Below are 16,523 nucleotides of genomic sequence, written 5' to 3' on the forward strand. Positions count from 1 at the left end.
TGATCCTTGCACATTATTCTTCAAGAGTGTAGGAGTTGTACCCATGCAAGTGATAGTTGCTAGCTTTCTTTCTTTCTATGCTGTGTAGTGTTTGCAGCTGAACAATGTTTTCTTGGATGTATTATTGTATTTGCACAAATGTAATGCAGTTTATAGGTTCTTTCATATAATTACCAGCATCAGAAAGTACCTCACGTTATATCTTGAAGCGAAGTCAGACTGTGATGTGAGATTCCTTCAGTTTCACTTTTGAAAATCCGGTGAACTCAGCTACTACACAAAGAGGTCTTGTGAGAAACGTATCTTCTCAATGTCTCAAGAAAAATACACGTGTCCATATGTACAGAACATGTACCTTTGAGGAAGCAAGAGCACGATGAGTTCAAAGTTTTCTTCTTGAATTGTGCACTGAAACCTCAAGGTCTGTAAGTCAATGCGACATCATGGATTTAATTTTTTTCCCCCTTTTACTTTCGTCGTTGTGGCTCGGTAAAGGTTCTTGAAGCTTGCCAAATTCAGTCTTTGGCTCCTTTAGAATACAATGCGGTTGGGCTTTACCGATGACAAATTAACTAGGCCCGAGCAGATGCCATCAAAGCCCATGATATCATGGCTAGATAGTGTGTGAACATCAAAGCGGTGTCATCACCCGCCTTTCATTTTTGCATCTTTTCTGGCTTCCTAAGGCTCTGGTCATAGTAAGAGTCGCTCTTTTGGAATTTTAGAAGGGTAGTTTACAAATACAGCCCAGATCATTTTTTCTCTTTAGTATCTCTTTAAAGGTGTCCTCTAACAGATTTTATGAAAAGTGGAATGTGTCAGGTATCAAAAGACATCTCACAAATATTTTTGAGCGAAATGTTTTTGAAATACACTTTGTATTAATGGAGCTATTAGAAATCAAATGCTGCTTCCTCACTTTTGTGGCCTTTTCCTCCTTTTTGTTGTTCCTATTGCTCTTGAAGCTATGCATTCCACCCATGCAGAACAATGCTCGCTATGCTGTGCCCTCATTGCGTCAGGATTTTGTATTGGCATGAAATCAAGCTTGTTTTGTATGTTATATTGCATTGCCCATGTCGGAGAGCGTATTATTTGGTGCGGTATTACAGTTGACTTCTGTCAATTTGATCCTCATGGGACCAACAAAAATGATCAAATTATTCAGCAAGTCGAATTAACCAAGACGCAGAAAAAATGCCAAAACATACCACTGATTCATTTGGCTGTATTTTCCTGATTCTAACACACCATCGACTCAAACGCACGCCGACTTTCTATGTGTCCACAGTAGTAAACTAACAGAAATGGCATTAAAGCTCCTAAACAAAGTAGAAATCTAGCGCGCTGTAAAATTGTTTGTAGAATTTTTAGCAAGAAAAATTGTTGCACAGTGGCGGCTGGTTTTCTAAAATAAGCTTCGCCACACGATTCTTTTAAGCTCAGCTTTGGCGCAGTACATCAGTGTTATGCGACAAACCATGTGAATGTTACAATGGCAGTTGTGGTTCAATGTCCGATTGCACCGTGCAAGCAATTTTCGGGTCAATTTACTTTTTAAAAAGAAAGGGTGCGAGTTCAAATTGGGCAAATACTGTAATTAAACATTGTGAGCTATGGTTATTGCTTGAAAATCTTCCTAGGGTGGACAAGCGTTTTCGATGAGAGATGACGTGTGCTGTTGTGATGACATAGATCACGCTACAGCATTATGAGAGACCTGTTGAGAATGGGTATCCATGGCAACATGCTTAGGTCAATTGAAAGCTATCTCCCGCACTGTACTTTTCATGATAGAATTGGTAATGCTCTGTCTAGGTCATTTACACAGGAAACTTGGATACCGCAGGGTGGTGTACTTAGCTTTACTCTTTTTATTGTTAAAATTAACTCTTTACGTTCGTTTATTCCACAAAGTATGTTTTATTCAGCATATGTTAATGATGTGCAGATTGGATTTAAATCGTCTAACATCGCAGTCTGCGAGTGACACATTCAGTTTGGGCTGAACAAGGTCTCAGCATGGGCAAATCAGAACAGCTTTAAGCTGAATCCCCAAAAAAGCTGCTGCGTCCTCTCTGCAAGAAAGAGGGGCCTTTTCCCAGCGCTGTATCCAGCTCCATGGTCAGCACTTACCTTTGAACACACAGCATAAATTTCTAAGTGTCATGCATAACTTTAAACTTACATTCATTTCACATATAAAGTATCTAAAAGTGAAATGTCTGAAACCAATGAATGTTCTTAAAATTCTTGCCCATATGACATGGGGCAGTGACAAGGGTTGCTTAATGAACCTGTACAGGAGCCTCGTGCAGTCATGTCTGGATTAAGGTTCCGCGGTGTATCACTCTGCCGCTTCAAGTGCATTGAAGATTTTGGATCCCGTTCACCAGTTACGTATTTGCCTGGCCATAGGTGGCTTCAGAACAAGTCTTATACATAATTTATGCATGGAATCCAATGAGTGGTTACTGCACCTGCAAGGAACATAGAGCTTCACATATTTCCTCAAAGTGCACTCTAATGCTGAACACCTGTGTTATAAAACCGTTCACGATTTGGAATATGCCACACTATTTCAAAATCAACCTTCAATGAGAAAACCTTTCTCACTACACGTGGGGAAGCTGGGCGAAGAAATGACTGTCCCACTACATTTGCATCCACTGATGGCTCCACCAATGCTGTTGTGACTATGACTGGGGCAACTGATAGAATGCAACATGTCATTTGTCGATGTTACAAATCATGCTCCAGAGTTGCATATCCATATGCACTTTCTGGAACTCCAGTCGAAGTACTCCAGTCCAGAATGTTATACCGACGCATACAAGTCGCCTAATGGCGTATCCTACGCAGCAGCCGGGCCATTCTTCTTGGAACGCAATGCTCTGCATGCAGAGACGAGCATCTTTACGGCAGATGCTTATGCATTACTCGCGGCCTTAAAACATATAAATACGTTCAAACTGCAAAACGCTGTCATATTTACAGACTCTCTAAGCGTAGTAAGAGCTTTAGTGTCTCTACAGAAACATAAGAATCCAGTAGTCAATCACCTCTACTCATCTCTGTGCACTATTTAGGCATCTAACCAACATATCATAATATGTTGGGTGCCAGGACACAGAGGCATAGTGGGGTAATATGCTTGCAGACAAACTTGCTACATCCATAACAACGAGAGCCTTTAACTCTACCACAGCTATCCCCTCTGGACTTGAAGCCTTTCTTGCGCAAAAAGCTGAGAAACCTTTGGCAATCCATTTGGGACCGTGAAACCTCTAATAAACTTTATTTTATTTAGCTGCACCTACGAAGTGGGCCTTCGGTAACAAAAGCGCAACAGGCTGATGTCATGTTCTGTTGACTGAAAATAGGACACACATACGATACTCAATCTTACTTCTGAGTGATGGTAAATCTCCCCTCAGTGGTAGGTGTGGTGAGAGGCTGACCGTTCACATCTTTGTGGAGTGCCAGAAAGCAGAGGCTGAACAAAAAAAAGCACTTTCCTCTAGCACATCGATGCCATATTACCCCTCATCCAGTATTGTTTCTTGGAGCAGAACCAATTTTCGACCACAAATCAGTTTTAATTTTTTTACTAAAGGTTGATTTATTGCACTTATAAGCCTACAAGGTTCATAGCACATCCTGTCACCAGAGGCTGATGCTGCAATGGTAGCGACCTGCATGGCACATGCCTCCCACTACAGTGAACAGACAGTGGAGATACAGGGCCAGGAAGTACCTTGGGTAACAGAATATAAATACCTTGGTATATGTATAAACGAAGGCAATAGATATATGGAAACACAGGAAAAAACGATAACAGTGAAGAGGAAGAGAAATTCAGCCATAATGAAGCACAGAGTGCTATAGGGATACAATAGGTACGAGGTCCTCCGACGTATGTGGAAAGGTGTAATGGTTCCAGGACTTACTTTTGGAAATGCGGTTGTTTGCTTTAAATCGGGGATACAATCAGGACTCGACGAGAACCAAAGGTCAGTGGGTCGCCTCGCATTGGGCGCTCACGGGAAGGCTACAAATGAAGCTGTGCAGGGTGATATGGGCTGGACTAGTTTTGAAGTGAGGGAAGCTCGCAGTAAAATTGAGTATGAAGAACGGCTGAGGAATATGGAAGAAAGTAAATAGGCTGGGAGAGTGTTCAGGTATCTGTACAGGAAAAACATGGATTCACAGGCCCCGCAGGGGCGTCTGCGTCAGCAGGCGTTTGGTGCGTTGCGAAACCACGTACCCGAGCACACGTGGGTTGGACCCTCCCGCGTGTAGCCGTGTGCGGCTTAGCCGTGTCCGGGGAAAGGAGGATCCTGGGGGTTGAGCCGATGCCGGGTGTTCGGACCTTTAAGGCCCCCCGGCGGAGGCAACACACCTCTTTGGCCTCTGCTTCATGTAGACGGCACCCCCGGACCGACCCACCCGGGGGAAATCGGCAGTCACCTTTTCCTGTCCTCCTCTCCAATCTTCGTCTTTCTCTCTCGCCTTTTTCATCTTTCCTGTCTTCTCTTCACTTCTCCTCACTTCCTAGTTTCCCGGCGGCAAGGGTTAACCTTGTGTGGCTGGCCAGCCTTGGCTATGCTGTATTTGGTTATAGCAGCGATGTACAGCTGACGTTGGCAGGGTTTCTCTTGCAGGAACTTCTGTCACGTCCCCCTGTTGGGCTCCATGGTGGGTGGTTGGCATCGCGGCCGAAAACCCAACTATACTTATGGAAAATGCTTTTCCCAAACTACCTGATCGCCCTCGGAAACGAGGGCGCACCGAAGATTTCTTTCAGTTTTTCGAACGACAAGTCCACAACTTTCCTCGATTCCACGTGATTCACTCGGAAAAGCCAGACAAACTAGTGCGAAACATTTCACCGTTCCTTGTTTCGAAGTCTTTGACTGAAGTTCTTGGAACAGGATATAAGGCGTCGAGAATGGCAAGTGGTGATCTCCTCTTGGAGCTCCACCATCAGAAGCAGTATGAAAAACTGCCGAAACTTGTGTCATTTGGGGAGACCCAAGTAACAGTAACCCCGCACCGTACCATGAACACCACCCGCGGCGTTGTCTCGGACGACGACTTGCTAGAGCTCACTGAAGCTGAACTCTTGGAGGGCTTCAGTGAACAGAATGTCATAAATGTTAAGCGAATTAAGATGAGGCGAGATGGTAAAGAGGTCAAGACGAAACACCTGATACTCACCTTCGGCTCAAGTGTCCTTCCCGAGTCCATCGAGGCCGGTTATATCAAACTTCTTGTTAGGCCATAGGTGCCCAATCCTCTTAGATGCTTTAAGTGCCAAAGGTTTGGCCACAGTTCACAGAACTGTCGAGGCCGGCTGACATGTGCCAAGTGCAGTGACAAAGAACATTCCTCCGAAACGTGCCAGAACACTCCACATTGTGTCAACTGTGATGGCGAGCATGCCGCATACTCGCGGTCCTGCCCGTCCTGGAAAAGAGAAAGAGAGATTGTGACAATCAAAGTCAAAGAAAACGTATCTTTCAAGGAGGCACGTAGGCGGGTATCATACCTGCCTAAGAGCAGCTTTGCCGAAGTGGCACGTCAGGGGGCAGCGCCACAACGGTCTCCAGCGGCTGACCGTCCCACACCCAGTGAGGCGGCAGTGACACCATCCGCCCCCCTGGCGGCTGCAGCTAGCGCTGCTACGCCAACCCCGCAGAAGGAGCCATCTACCTCCGGGCAGGTGACCCCAAAGGCCTCGTCCAACGTGCCAAGGCCTTCACGCCAAACAAAGCGCTCGGAAGAGCGCGTGTCCAGCGCCTCGCAAGAGGCAATGGACACAACCACCAGCAAGACGGCGCCACCAGCGCCTAAGGAGCGGCGAGGCACTCTCGACCGCTCCAAAAGAGACAAAACTCCCGTCACGGCGCCTGAAAAAGGCCCGTGAGCTAATCCTCGTGTCTTAAACACACAGCACTAAACACAAATAGCATAATGGAGACACAAATACTACAGTGGAATGTACGAGGACTTCTAAATAACCTCGATGACATTAGAGAACTACTACACAAACACAATCCCAAGTTGCTGTGTGTTCAGGAGACACATATGAAACCTACAAACACAAACTTTCTCCGCAATTACTTCATCTTCCGAAGAGACCGCGATGAGGCTAACGCCTCTGGCGGAGTAGCAATAATAGCGGACAAGTCTGTAGCTTGCCGACACGTTGCCCTTCAGACGACCCTTGAGGCAGTGGCAGTTCGGGCCATTCTCTTTAATAAATTAATCACTGTCTGTTCTATTTATATACCCCCGAACCATCATCTCAAAAAAACAGACTTTTACAACCTTATTATCCAACTTCCCGAACCTTACATACTTGTGGGAGATTTTAATGCTCACCACACGATGTGGGGAGACCCACGATGCGACGCGAGAGGTCGATTAGTAGAAAACTTCTTAGTAAACACGGGAACATGCCTCTTCAATAAAAACGAACCGACTTATTATATTATGTATCACCACTCACATTCTTCCATAGACCTCTCTATCGGCTCCGCAGATCTTCTCCCTTACCTAGAGTGGAGTGTTATTAAAAATCCATACGGAAGTGACCATTATCTAATACTTTTAAACTTGATTAAAGAACATCAATGCCCTTCATATACGCCTCGGTGGAAGCTAGCTTCTGCCGACTGGGAGCATTTTAAGGAATCGACCTACCTATCACAAGATTTTATCACCGATTTTAGTATTGATGACGCGGTAGCGTATTTTACCGCTTTTATTATCGAGGCAGCGAATAACTTCATCCCACAGTCAAGGGGTACTTCATCCAAAAGACGAGTTCCATGGTGGAATGAGGAATGCAAGGAGGCGCGGAAAAAGCAAAATAAAGCGTGGGACATACTGCGCCGATACCCCACTCCAGAAAATTTGATAAAATTTAAAAACATTAAATCGCAGGGAAGGCGGACGCGAAGGCAAGCAAAGAAGATAAGCTGGGAGAGATTCTTGTCCGGCATTAACTCCTACACACAGGAGGCAAAAGTATGGAACGGGCTGAGGAGACTAAAGGGAACACAATTTCAGCCATTGCCCCTTGTTGATAAAGAAGGAAACAAGTTGGAAGACCAGGCTGATGCTCTTGGTGAACACTTCGAGCGCGTGTGTAGCTCCACTCAGTATTCGGAGAATTTTCTTAAGCATAAAGCAATAGAAGAACTTAAGCCACTGAATCGGAAATCCACCCCAAACGATCCTTATAATCGTCCTTTTACGATTGCAGAACTTAAAGCTTCCTTGTCAGTATGTCGGAGCTCTGCTCCGGGCCCCATAGAATCATGTATGATATGCTTAAGCACCTACACTCTGACACACAAATCACGCTACTTACACTTCTCAATACTATCTGGACTGCTGGTTATCTCCCATTAAAGTGGAAGGAGGCTATTGTGATCCCTGTTTTAAAGCATGGTAAAGACACTTCATTGCTTACTAGCTACCGTCCTATAGCGCTTACAAGCTGCCTCTGTAAGGTTTTCGAAAAAATGATCAATCGCCGTCTCATACATCTCCTAGAGTCCAGTAAAATGCTTGACCCATTTCAATGTGGTTTTTGGGAAGGGCGACCTACAACTGACCATCTCGTGCGCATCGAAGCGAGCATTCGCGATGCCTTCGTGCACAAACAATCTTTTCTATCTGTGTTTCTGGATATGGAAAAAGCGTACGATACAACCTGGCGGTAGGGTATCCTGCGCGACCTTTCGGCGCTGGGCATCCGCGGCAATGTGTTAACTATTATAGAGAGCTACCTAGAGAACCGTACATTTCGGGTGAAAATAAGTCCTGCACTGTCGCATACATTCATACAAGAAATTGGGGTACCCCAGGTTGGAGTACTCAGCTGCACGCTCTTTGTCGTAAAGATGAACACGCTTCGGGCATCATTACCACCAGCTATTTTTTATTCCGTCTACGTAGACGATATACAAATAGGTTTCAAATCCTGCAACCTCACAGTCTGCGAGAGACAGGTACAGCAGGCCCTAAACAAGGTGTCCATGTGGGCAGACCAAAATGGATTTAAAATCAACCCCCACAAAAGTTCCTGTGTTCTCTTCACAAGAAAGAGAGGCCTGGTCCCAAACCCTTTTCTAGAACTGGGTGGACAACAAACTCCTTTTAACAAAGAACACAAATTTCTAGGTGTTATACTTGACTCCAAGCTTACATTCATTTCACACATAAAATGTCTAAAAACAATGAACCTACTTAAAATCCTATCCCACACAACATGGGGTAGCGACAGGAAATGCCTGTTGAATCTTTACAGGAGCCTAGTTCGATCACGAATAGACTATGGTTCCGTAGTATATCACTCTGCCGCCCCGAGCGCGCTAAAGATGTTGGACCCCGTTCACCATCTGGGAATCCGCCTGGCCACTGGCGCGTTTAGAACAAGCCCTGTTGAAAGTTTGTATGTCGAGTCCGATGAGTGGGCACTCCATTTTCGGAGAACATACATCAGCTTTAACTATTTTCTGAAAGTGCGCTCTAATAAGGAACATCCGTGTTTCACAACCGTTAACGACTTGACGTGTGAAACACTTTTTCGTAATAGACCCTCTATGAGATTACCTTTCTCACTGCATGTAAGAGAACTTGGCGAAGAAATGGATGTCCCATTTCTAGAACATTGCCTAATGCCTGCAGTTAAGCTATTACCGCCCTGGCAGTGGCAGATGATAGAATGTGATGTATCCTTTGTAAAGGTCACAAAGCATGCTCCTGAGCTTGAAATTTCCATGCATTTCCGTGAGCTTCAATTGAAGTACTCCTGCTCCGAGTTTTACACAGACGCATCAAAATCACATGCTGGAGTATCCTACGCTGCTATTGGTCCCTCTTTTACTGAATCTGACGTGTTGAACCCTATAACAAGTATCTTCACTGCAGAAGTCTATGCAGTACTGTGTGCAGTAAAACATATAAACTTAAACTCGACAAAGCCATCATATTCACAGACTCGTTAAGTCTTGTAAAAGCACTCATTTCTTTTCAAAAGCATACGAATCCTGTCTTCAATGAACTCTACTCACTCTTATGTAACATGTACCTATCACATAGGCTTGTAGTAATATGCTGGGTTCCTGGCCATAGAGGAATCGAGGGAAATGTGCTTGTCAACGAGATCGCCAAATCAATAGCATCGCAAGGCATTCGTTCTGCTGCTGTCCCTGCCACAGACATGAAGCCTTTCCTAAGAAACAAACTCCGAAGTCACTGGCAATGCTTATGGGACGCAGGAACAAGTAATAAGCTTCACCTAATTAAGCCGAAGTTAGGTTCCTGGCACCCAACTACGAAAATACGAAGAACCGATGTCCTATTCACTAGACTGAGAATAGGACACACATTTGGCACTCACAACTTTCTCTTAACCGGTAACGAGCCTCCAACCTGTGGTAGATGTGGCGACCGGTTGACCGTCCTCCATGTCTTCCTGGAGTGCCAGGAAACCGAAAGAGACAGGAGAAAGCATTTCCCTTTTGCATATAGTCATTGTATTCCCCTGCATCCGGCTATGTTCTTTGGTGACGAACCGCTTTTTAAGACCAAAGCAGTCCTCGCCTTTTTGAAAGTTGGTGTGCTCCATGTCACAAGCCCATTAATTTCGTAGCGCATCCTCTTTCCAGAGGATGCTGCTAAAATAGTTTTCTTTGTAAAGCACATGCCTCTAAGCCCTTGGCTTTCAAGGGCTCTGGTGAGGCAGTAGTGCTCTAGACAAATTTAGCACCTCACAGACTTTATATATTGCATCATTCTTTCTTTATGCATTCTAATCTTCATAGTACACGTCAATAACCATTCCCCATAATTTTACAACACGTAGATCTTATGGAATATATATCAACTCTTTTAGGCCTTTTACAGCCACGTCAGATTAAGTTCACAGAACACATCAGTCCACTGCGAACTCATTAACACTAGCATGGCGCTCTTTGGTCACACTTGGCCCTTGCGCCATTAAACATCATATATTCATTCATGGATTCACAGGGGAGGAAAAGAACGAAGCTTACCAGCAAGTATGCGGCCTGTAGGGTGGGCAACGCAACAACAAAGAAGGTCAAGCGGAAAGTCAGCGAGGCTGAAATAATCTCATGGGCGGCGGCAATGGAAAAGAAACCTGCTATGAATAACTACTTAAGAGGAAAAAACGAAATCAGGAAAGAAACCATTTATAACTCAAAGGGAAGCTCATTACTTTTCGAAGCGAGATCGGGATGCCTTAGAACACGCACCTATAAAGCGAGATATAAGGAGGAAGAAGCAGCATGTGCTTGCTGCGGTAAAGCCATGGAAACTATGGAGCATGTTTTATTAGAATGTGAAGACGTCTACCCAGCGGTCAATTTAGGCACCACTGGCCTTCTTGAAGCCCTTGGGCTCAGCGAGAGTAGTGGTAAAGTAAACATGTCCGCAATAGGCATTAGTAAGAGGCGATTGGAGGATTGGTGGAAGAAAAGTAGGGAAACGACAAAAGACGGAGGTGTACAAAAGCACAGTTCGCAATAGGGGATCAGAAAATTTTGGTGTGGTAGTTCGTAATGTTTTTTTTTTTTTATTGTTTAACCTATGTAGGACATTAGGCAGTATAATAGCAAGAGCTTGGTGACGCAACCCACTGCCCCGTTCCAAAGGGGATGCTCATAACATCCATCCATCCGTTCTCCAGGCCCTTCTGCTTAAGGGCCCTGCTGAAGCAGTAGTGCTACTTATAGCGACGTACCTTAGCATATCACCTCTTCGTAGTACATTGTTTCTTCATAGCATATGTCATGTATCACTGTCTAGTTTTATTGCGAATATATTTCGCACTTCTCAACGAATATTTTTTAGGCCTCTATACAGCCGTCTTTCATCCACGTCTCGACATTCAGTATTCATTTACCAATGACCGCACATTATAGCCTTGGTGCTCTTTGACTACATCTGGCCCTTGCAACAATAAACACCAATCGTCATCATCATCAGGTGTGTGTTTAACACATTCACTGTCCCCTCAGCTCTGCCGTGACAGATGCTGCCACTAAAGGGGTCGCTATCAGAGTCACCATAGGAGTCAGGTGCGTGCATGCTGACTGGTCAAGTTCAAATTATCTGACGAAGACCAATTTTAGGGCCAAAATAACACAAATTTGGGCCCATAGGAATGCATGGGCACCGCCGGTACGATTGGCCGGGATGAAATTAACCAACAAATTTAATTAACAGGAGTCAAATTAGCGGATGTCTGCTGTATTGTTCTCTAGGACTAGATGGAACCACATCCAGTCATAGTAATTTTTTCCATTTTTATTTTTTGCTGAGTTGTGAAAATTACATAAACCTAACCAGTTGCCGTCATGTTTGCTTTTGTGTAAAAGTCAGGGAAAACATGAAAGGGGCTTTGAAAAGTTACCTGCCGTGGTAGCACAGTGGCTATGGCGTTGTGCATGGCGTTGCGCTGCTGGGCTCAAGGTCATATGCAGGTTAGATCCCGGCCGTGATGGCTACATTCTGATATAGGTTGAATGCAAAAATGCTCGTGTAATTGGGTGCCCATTATAAAATCGCATGTGGTCGAAATAAATCTGCAGCCCCCACACTGTGGCATACCCCGTAATCAGATTGTGGTTCTGGCACGTAAAAACCCAGCATTTAATTAATTTCTAATGGTGCTTTGAAAAGTCAAATGAAAGAGCAGGCAGCCTTTCAATGAGGTTGTGGGCTCCAAGCCTCATGTAGGCTTGGATGTCCATGGCAGAATCAGCTAGCAACTACGAAACTTTATTTACCATATGAAAAACAGTGTTGCAGGGCCCTTTAAAGAGGCACCAAAGGTAAACATTGAATCCATCTAAATTTTTGGATTGCCCTTTTAGAATGTTTGCAATGTTTGTTTTAAGCCAGAGCTCTTAGTTGTAAACAAAATAGTAACTGAATGGCTTGCACAATTTTGCAATTTAATCACCCTGAACAAATGCAATCTGTTATGTAGCTGTGCTGTCAGTCTTGAATGTCATGCTTTACCAGGTGTTACTGCCCACTGTTTCTAAATTAATGTCAGTTAGCGCATTTTTTCATGGCTTTCTGAAGAAGCATTACTCATTTTTATTGCCCACGACACCCATGCAGAAAATCAGTTGTATGTACCACCACATGGCTGAGAATGAATTCAGCTTGAGGAATTGTACGGCCTCCAAGATTGGCACCTGTCAGGCTAATATCCCCTTTCCACAGCTTCCTATGAAGTGGCATTTTAGTCATAGCTAAGTGATTAGTATATGCAGTTGCTAATCTGTTGCTACCACGATTCAAAGGTGATGCCACTAGTGATCATCATCATCATCATTGGCACATGTGTAGGTGATAACCTCTTTATAATCGCACCATGCCTAGAAATACCCAAGGAAAGAAACAGGCTGTTGTATTTAGGGATATTAGCTGTGTGCAGAATAATTTAAATTGGGAGGTATTAGGGAACATTCTCAGAGGTGAAGGCCTGGAGTATAGAGGCACCAAAGGAAATATACTGGAATAATACAGTTCATTTAACTTAATAAAGGCTAACTTGAGATGCAACAGTAGATACCCAGAAGGGTCCACACCAGGGTTTCCCATGATCATTGCTCCTTTTTATGATATGCATCGTATACACAGAAATGAGGCAAAAGAGGCAAGTAAGTGGTATTATAATCTTTCATATAAATAAGATGGTGTGTTGGTAGAGCAGCATCTTCTGGGTTTGATGTATGCAAGTGACTTTGTTTGTTGGTGAATAGCTAGAAAAATAGTCTGATTTTGGGGCCATATATTGAAAGGATTCTCTTCCTCCAATTCACAAATCAGTTTTACTAAAGCCCACAAGGTGGAAGGAAGTTGATGAAAGGGGACATTGTCATCCACCTAAGTGTAGCCCTAAACTACAAAGGAGACCTACTACAGTTTTCTCAGTAACAAAGCTTCGCAGTTGAAGAAAAATTTGTGCTGGTCCAGGAATTGAACTCGAGACCAACGCCTTTCTGGGGCGGTCGCTGTACAATCTGAGCTAAACAGGAAGCTAGTTGATCGCAGAGTAAGGCTGAATTAATAACTCGAAACAACTGGAACCAGAGTATGGTAAATCATTTCTGCGGAAGCCTGCAAGGTGCAGGAAGTTTCATGAAAGGAACAATTGTCATTCGCTCAACTGTTACACAGACCCATTGTAGTCTGTGCTCTACCAAACCTCCGATCCTCACCTGAGGCTTGTAGGTGTGATCGATAACTCCCGAACATTCGCCTTGCATAACTAAGTTTCAAAAGGATCCTTACCTGAGGCTTGTAGGTATGATCGATAACTCCTGAACACTCTCCTTGCACAGCTAAGTTTCAACAGCATAAAGGCAAGGGCTGAGCACAACAGAAAACACACTTTTCCCGAAACAAAGTCTATCACATGCCAGTGGACTTTCTAAATGTTGGGCAAAGAAAGCTAGTAGGTGTTTACTTGGATCTGGGTAAGTAATGAAAATATGGGAGAGGAGAGACCTGTGATACTCCCTTGGTTATGGTTAGCAGTCATCTCTCTCTCGGCACTCGCTGGATCCCACTGATGTCACCATCCCTGCCTAGCTCTCACTCCGTGAGCCCAATTAGCACAGGACCCTGCTGCCACTTGACAGTCCATGTTTGCAATCGGTTGGCAAGGAGTTTGTGCCACTGGTGGAAGCTGCCTGGTTCCTCACACAAGAAAAGCAGAAGAGGGCATGTGTTTTCATTGTTCATAACACATGCGTGAGCATGGGAAAAATACAAAGTTCCATAATTCCGACATGATGATAAAATATGGTCCCTTGTTGATGTTTTTAGAGAGGAGGGTGAAGCTTTAGGATTTCAGTTTAGTGTACATAAATGGTGGAATGCTTCCTGGAAAAGTGCTTTGCAGTGCCCACTGTACTATGGCAGAAAGTTCACAATAAGGCCTGTTGAGAGACCCTAAGGTAAAACAGCCCAGTCCTCTACCATACTGTGCACCTGCACGGCTTCATTTGCACTAACACACCCTTTGTGCACACAACTCTTACCCCTAAAGGCAAAGCACCATAGTCTTGTGGTGCATGATCTATTGTTGACGCATCACACTCGCCAATATCAGCGTGAACATTTGTAAAATTTGATTTTTTTTTTCTTCTTTGCAGCTTAGCCACTTCAAGATTCCAAAGTATTTCCTCTATGAGAAAGATTATCCAAAGACAGCTATAGGCAAAGCACAGAAAAACAGAATGCGGGAAACAGCCGCAATGAAGTTAGGTCTGTGAGCAGGAAGAACTCAGTGATGATGGACTTTACCACCTTGATCACCTTGTGGCTTCTGGTGCTTGTTGGCCTCTTGGACCTGAGCCTGCAAATGGCAATAAGAAGTCATTTCTTGCTTCAGAAGTGGTGCAAGCATTGGCAGCATGCATTTGTTGACTTTTTCAAAGGCAGTACAGCAAGTAAAGACATCATGGTGTGTAGTGATAAACTATATTGGAACTTATGTGTCATGCTTGTTGTAAGAGCAGTCAGATGTGGTGGTGGCCTGTAGAGCAGATGATATTACGGTGTGCTTATATTTGCTCACTTATTCTGCACTGTTAAATGACAAGGATACAGGCTCTTTCACAAAGAGGCAATCCTTCTATGTGGTATAGGAGCCCTCCACAAAATGCGTACTGTTTCTCAGGAACACACGGAGAAGCTGTACCTGTGGTTTTACTGAATGTGAAACGGAGTTTCACTCGCAGATTTGTCAAGTCGCAATTGTTCTAGTGACAGTGTTTACAGGTCACCAGTGATACATGCATTTAGTGTGTTTATTGTGCTATGTAAAGGAGGCCATGACTACTACTTGTTTATCTTCTTTCAGTACGTATAGAAAGTCTGAATAGACTGGCAGTTCTTATGGAACACAAGTTTTGTGATAAAACATGAAAGTTCTGTTCGTAGAGTCTATAAGCGCGACTGAACGAGGACGTAGAAAGAAACAGATACACAGACACAGCGCTTTGTATTGTGCTTTGTATACGGATATTTGTTTAAATAATTACTCGCAACTCAAATCATGTTTTATGCACAGACAATTGGTCCACTTATCTGTACAGAAAATAGAAAGAGCTTAAGCTTTGCTCATTTTCTTTTTTGTTTTGATGTTTTGCTCAGATAAATATAGCCACTCACCTGTGTCTTTGTCTTACCATATGCCAACTTTTACTGAGCTAAGTTATGCCGTCATATCCCTGAATGCATGCAATATTTTGTATTTTGTTTGTCTTTGGCAATTCTCTTTATCTTTACGACACATTCTCTGATAGTGCTAAATATTTTGTTGTTATCGAGTATGTTGAGTTGGATGTGTATGTGAGAATGTTGTGCATAAAATGCCAAGGTTTGTTCTTAGCTGTGCTGGGAATCATCTGAAATGACTTCGTGGGCTATACTGCATGTTATGGTACACTTTTTCCTCTTTAATCTAGTGCCACATCTTGTATCATACTGTGCCTTCTGTTTAATCTCATTTCAGTCATCTTGTGGCAAACTGTGTGTTAAGATGTCAACCACACATGCCATATTCACATGAATATAGCATTACTTCATTTCTCATAAATTTCCAGACTAAAAGTTTAGATTGGAATAAATAGCACTCTAGGAAGCTTGTAAACAAACTGTCCTATGATTAATATATGTTTGTTTTTTTTCTTCAATACATTGGGCTTCATCTTTGAACAAAGAAGCTTTGAATGGAGGAAGCAGGCCCTATTTTATTACCTCTGCATTCACCCTATACAAAAATAGGCTATGTACTAAAATGATAAAATTATCTATCTCATGCCAAAAACGATGATTTCTTGCAAATCTGGCATAAAGCTATTTTGCTGAAAATGTGATGCGTGCTTTCTGTGATTTGTACACGATTTTCTTCAGCCCCAAAGATATGTAGTCATTTTCATTGGATACATGGTACTACATAATATACGCACTTATGTGGTCTCCTATTTATCTGTCTCTTTGGTCTCGCACTACAAACCTTTCAAAATGTAATATCAGTATGGCTGAGTCTCTGCTTTTATCAAATGCATGACTTGCAGTCAACATAGTTGCAGTGACTGGATACAATGCACAATGTGATTATCTATATTAACATTGTGTAGCACATTCAAAACAGTACACATGGCCAAGAATGATTGACATACAGAAGTTTGCTGCATTATAGCCATGATGGCTGCTACTTCATTAAACCATACCCGCCATGGTTGCTTAGTGGCTATAGTGTTGGGCTGCTAAGCTAGAGGTCGCGGGATCGAATCCCGGCCACGGTGGCCACATTTCGTTGGGGGCGAAAACACCTGTGTACTTAGATTTAGGTGCACGATAAAGAACCCCAGGTGATCTAAATTTCAGGAGTCCCCCACTACAGCGTGCCTCACAATTAGAAAGTGGTTCGGCATGTAAAACCCCACAATTTT

The 16,523-nt window shown here is 43.6% G+C and overlaps 1 protein-coding gene across 1 annotated transcript in view; it reads left to right on the forward strand.

Annotated features, from left to right (window-relative positions):
* Positions 1-16,052, forward strand: part of LOC126544018 (putative acyl-CoA synthetase YngI) — a 155,293-nt gene extending 139,241 nt beyond the window's left edge. The window contains exon 16 of the mRNA XM_050191195.3: positions 14,217-16,052. Coding sequence (XP_050047152.1) covers positions 14,217-14,336 — 120 coding nt within the window. The 3' untranslated portion in view covers positions 14,337-16,052. The remainder of the gene's footprint in view (positions 1-14,216) is intronic.
* Positions 16,053-16,523: the final 471 nt, after the last annotated feature.

The sequence above is a fragment of the Dermacentor andersoni genome, chromosome 1 (assembly GCF_023375885.2).
Source record: "Dermacentor andersoni chromosome 1, qqDerAnde1_hic_scaffold, whole genome shotgun sequence".
Taxonomy (NCBI): Eukaryota; Metazoa; Arthropoda; class Arachnida; order Ixodida; family Ixodidae; genus Dermacentor; species Dermacentor andersoni.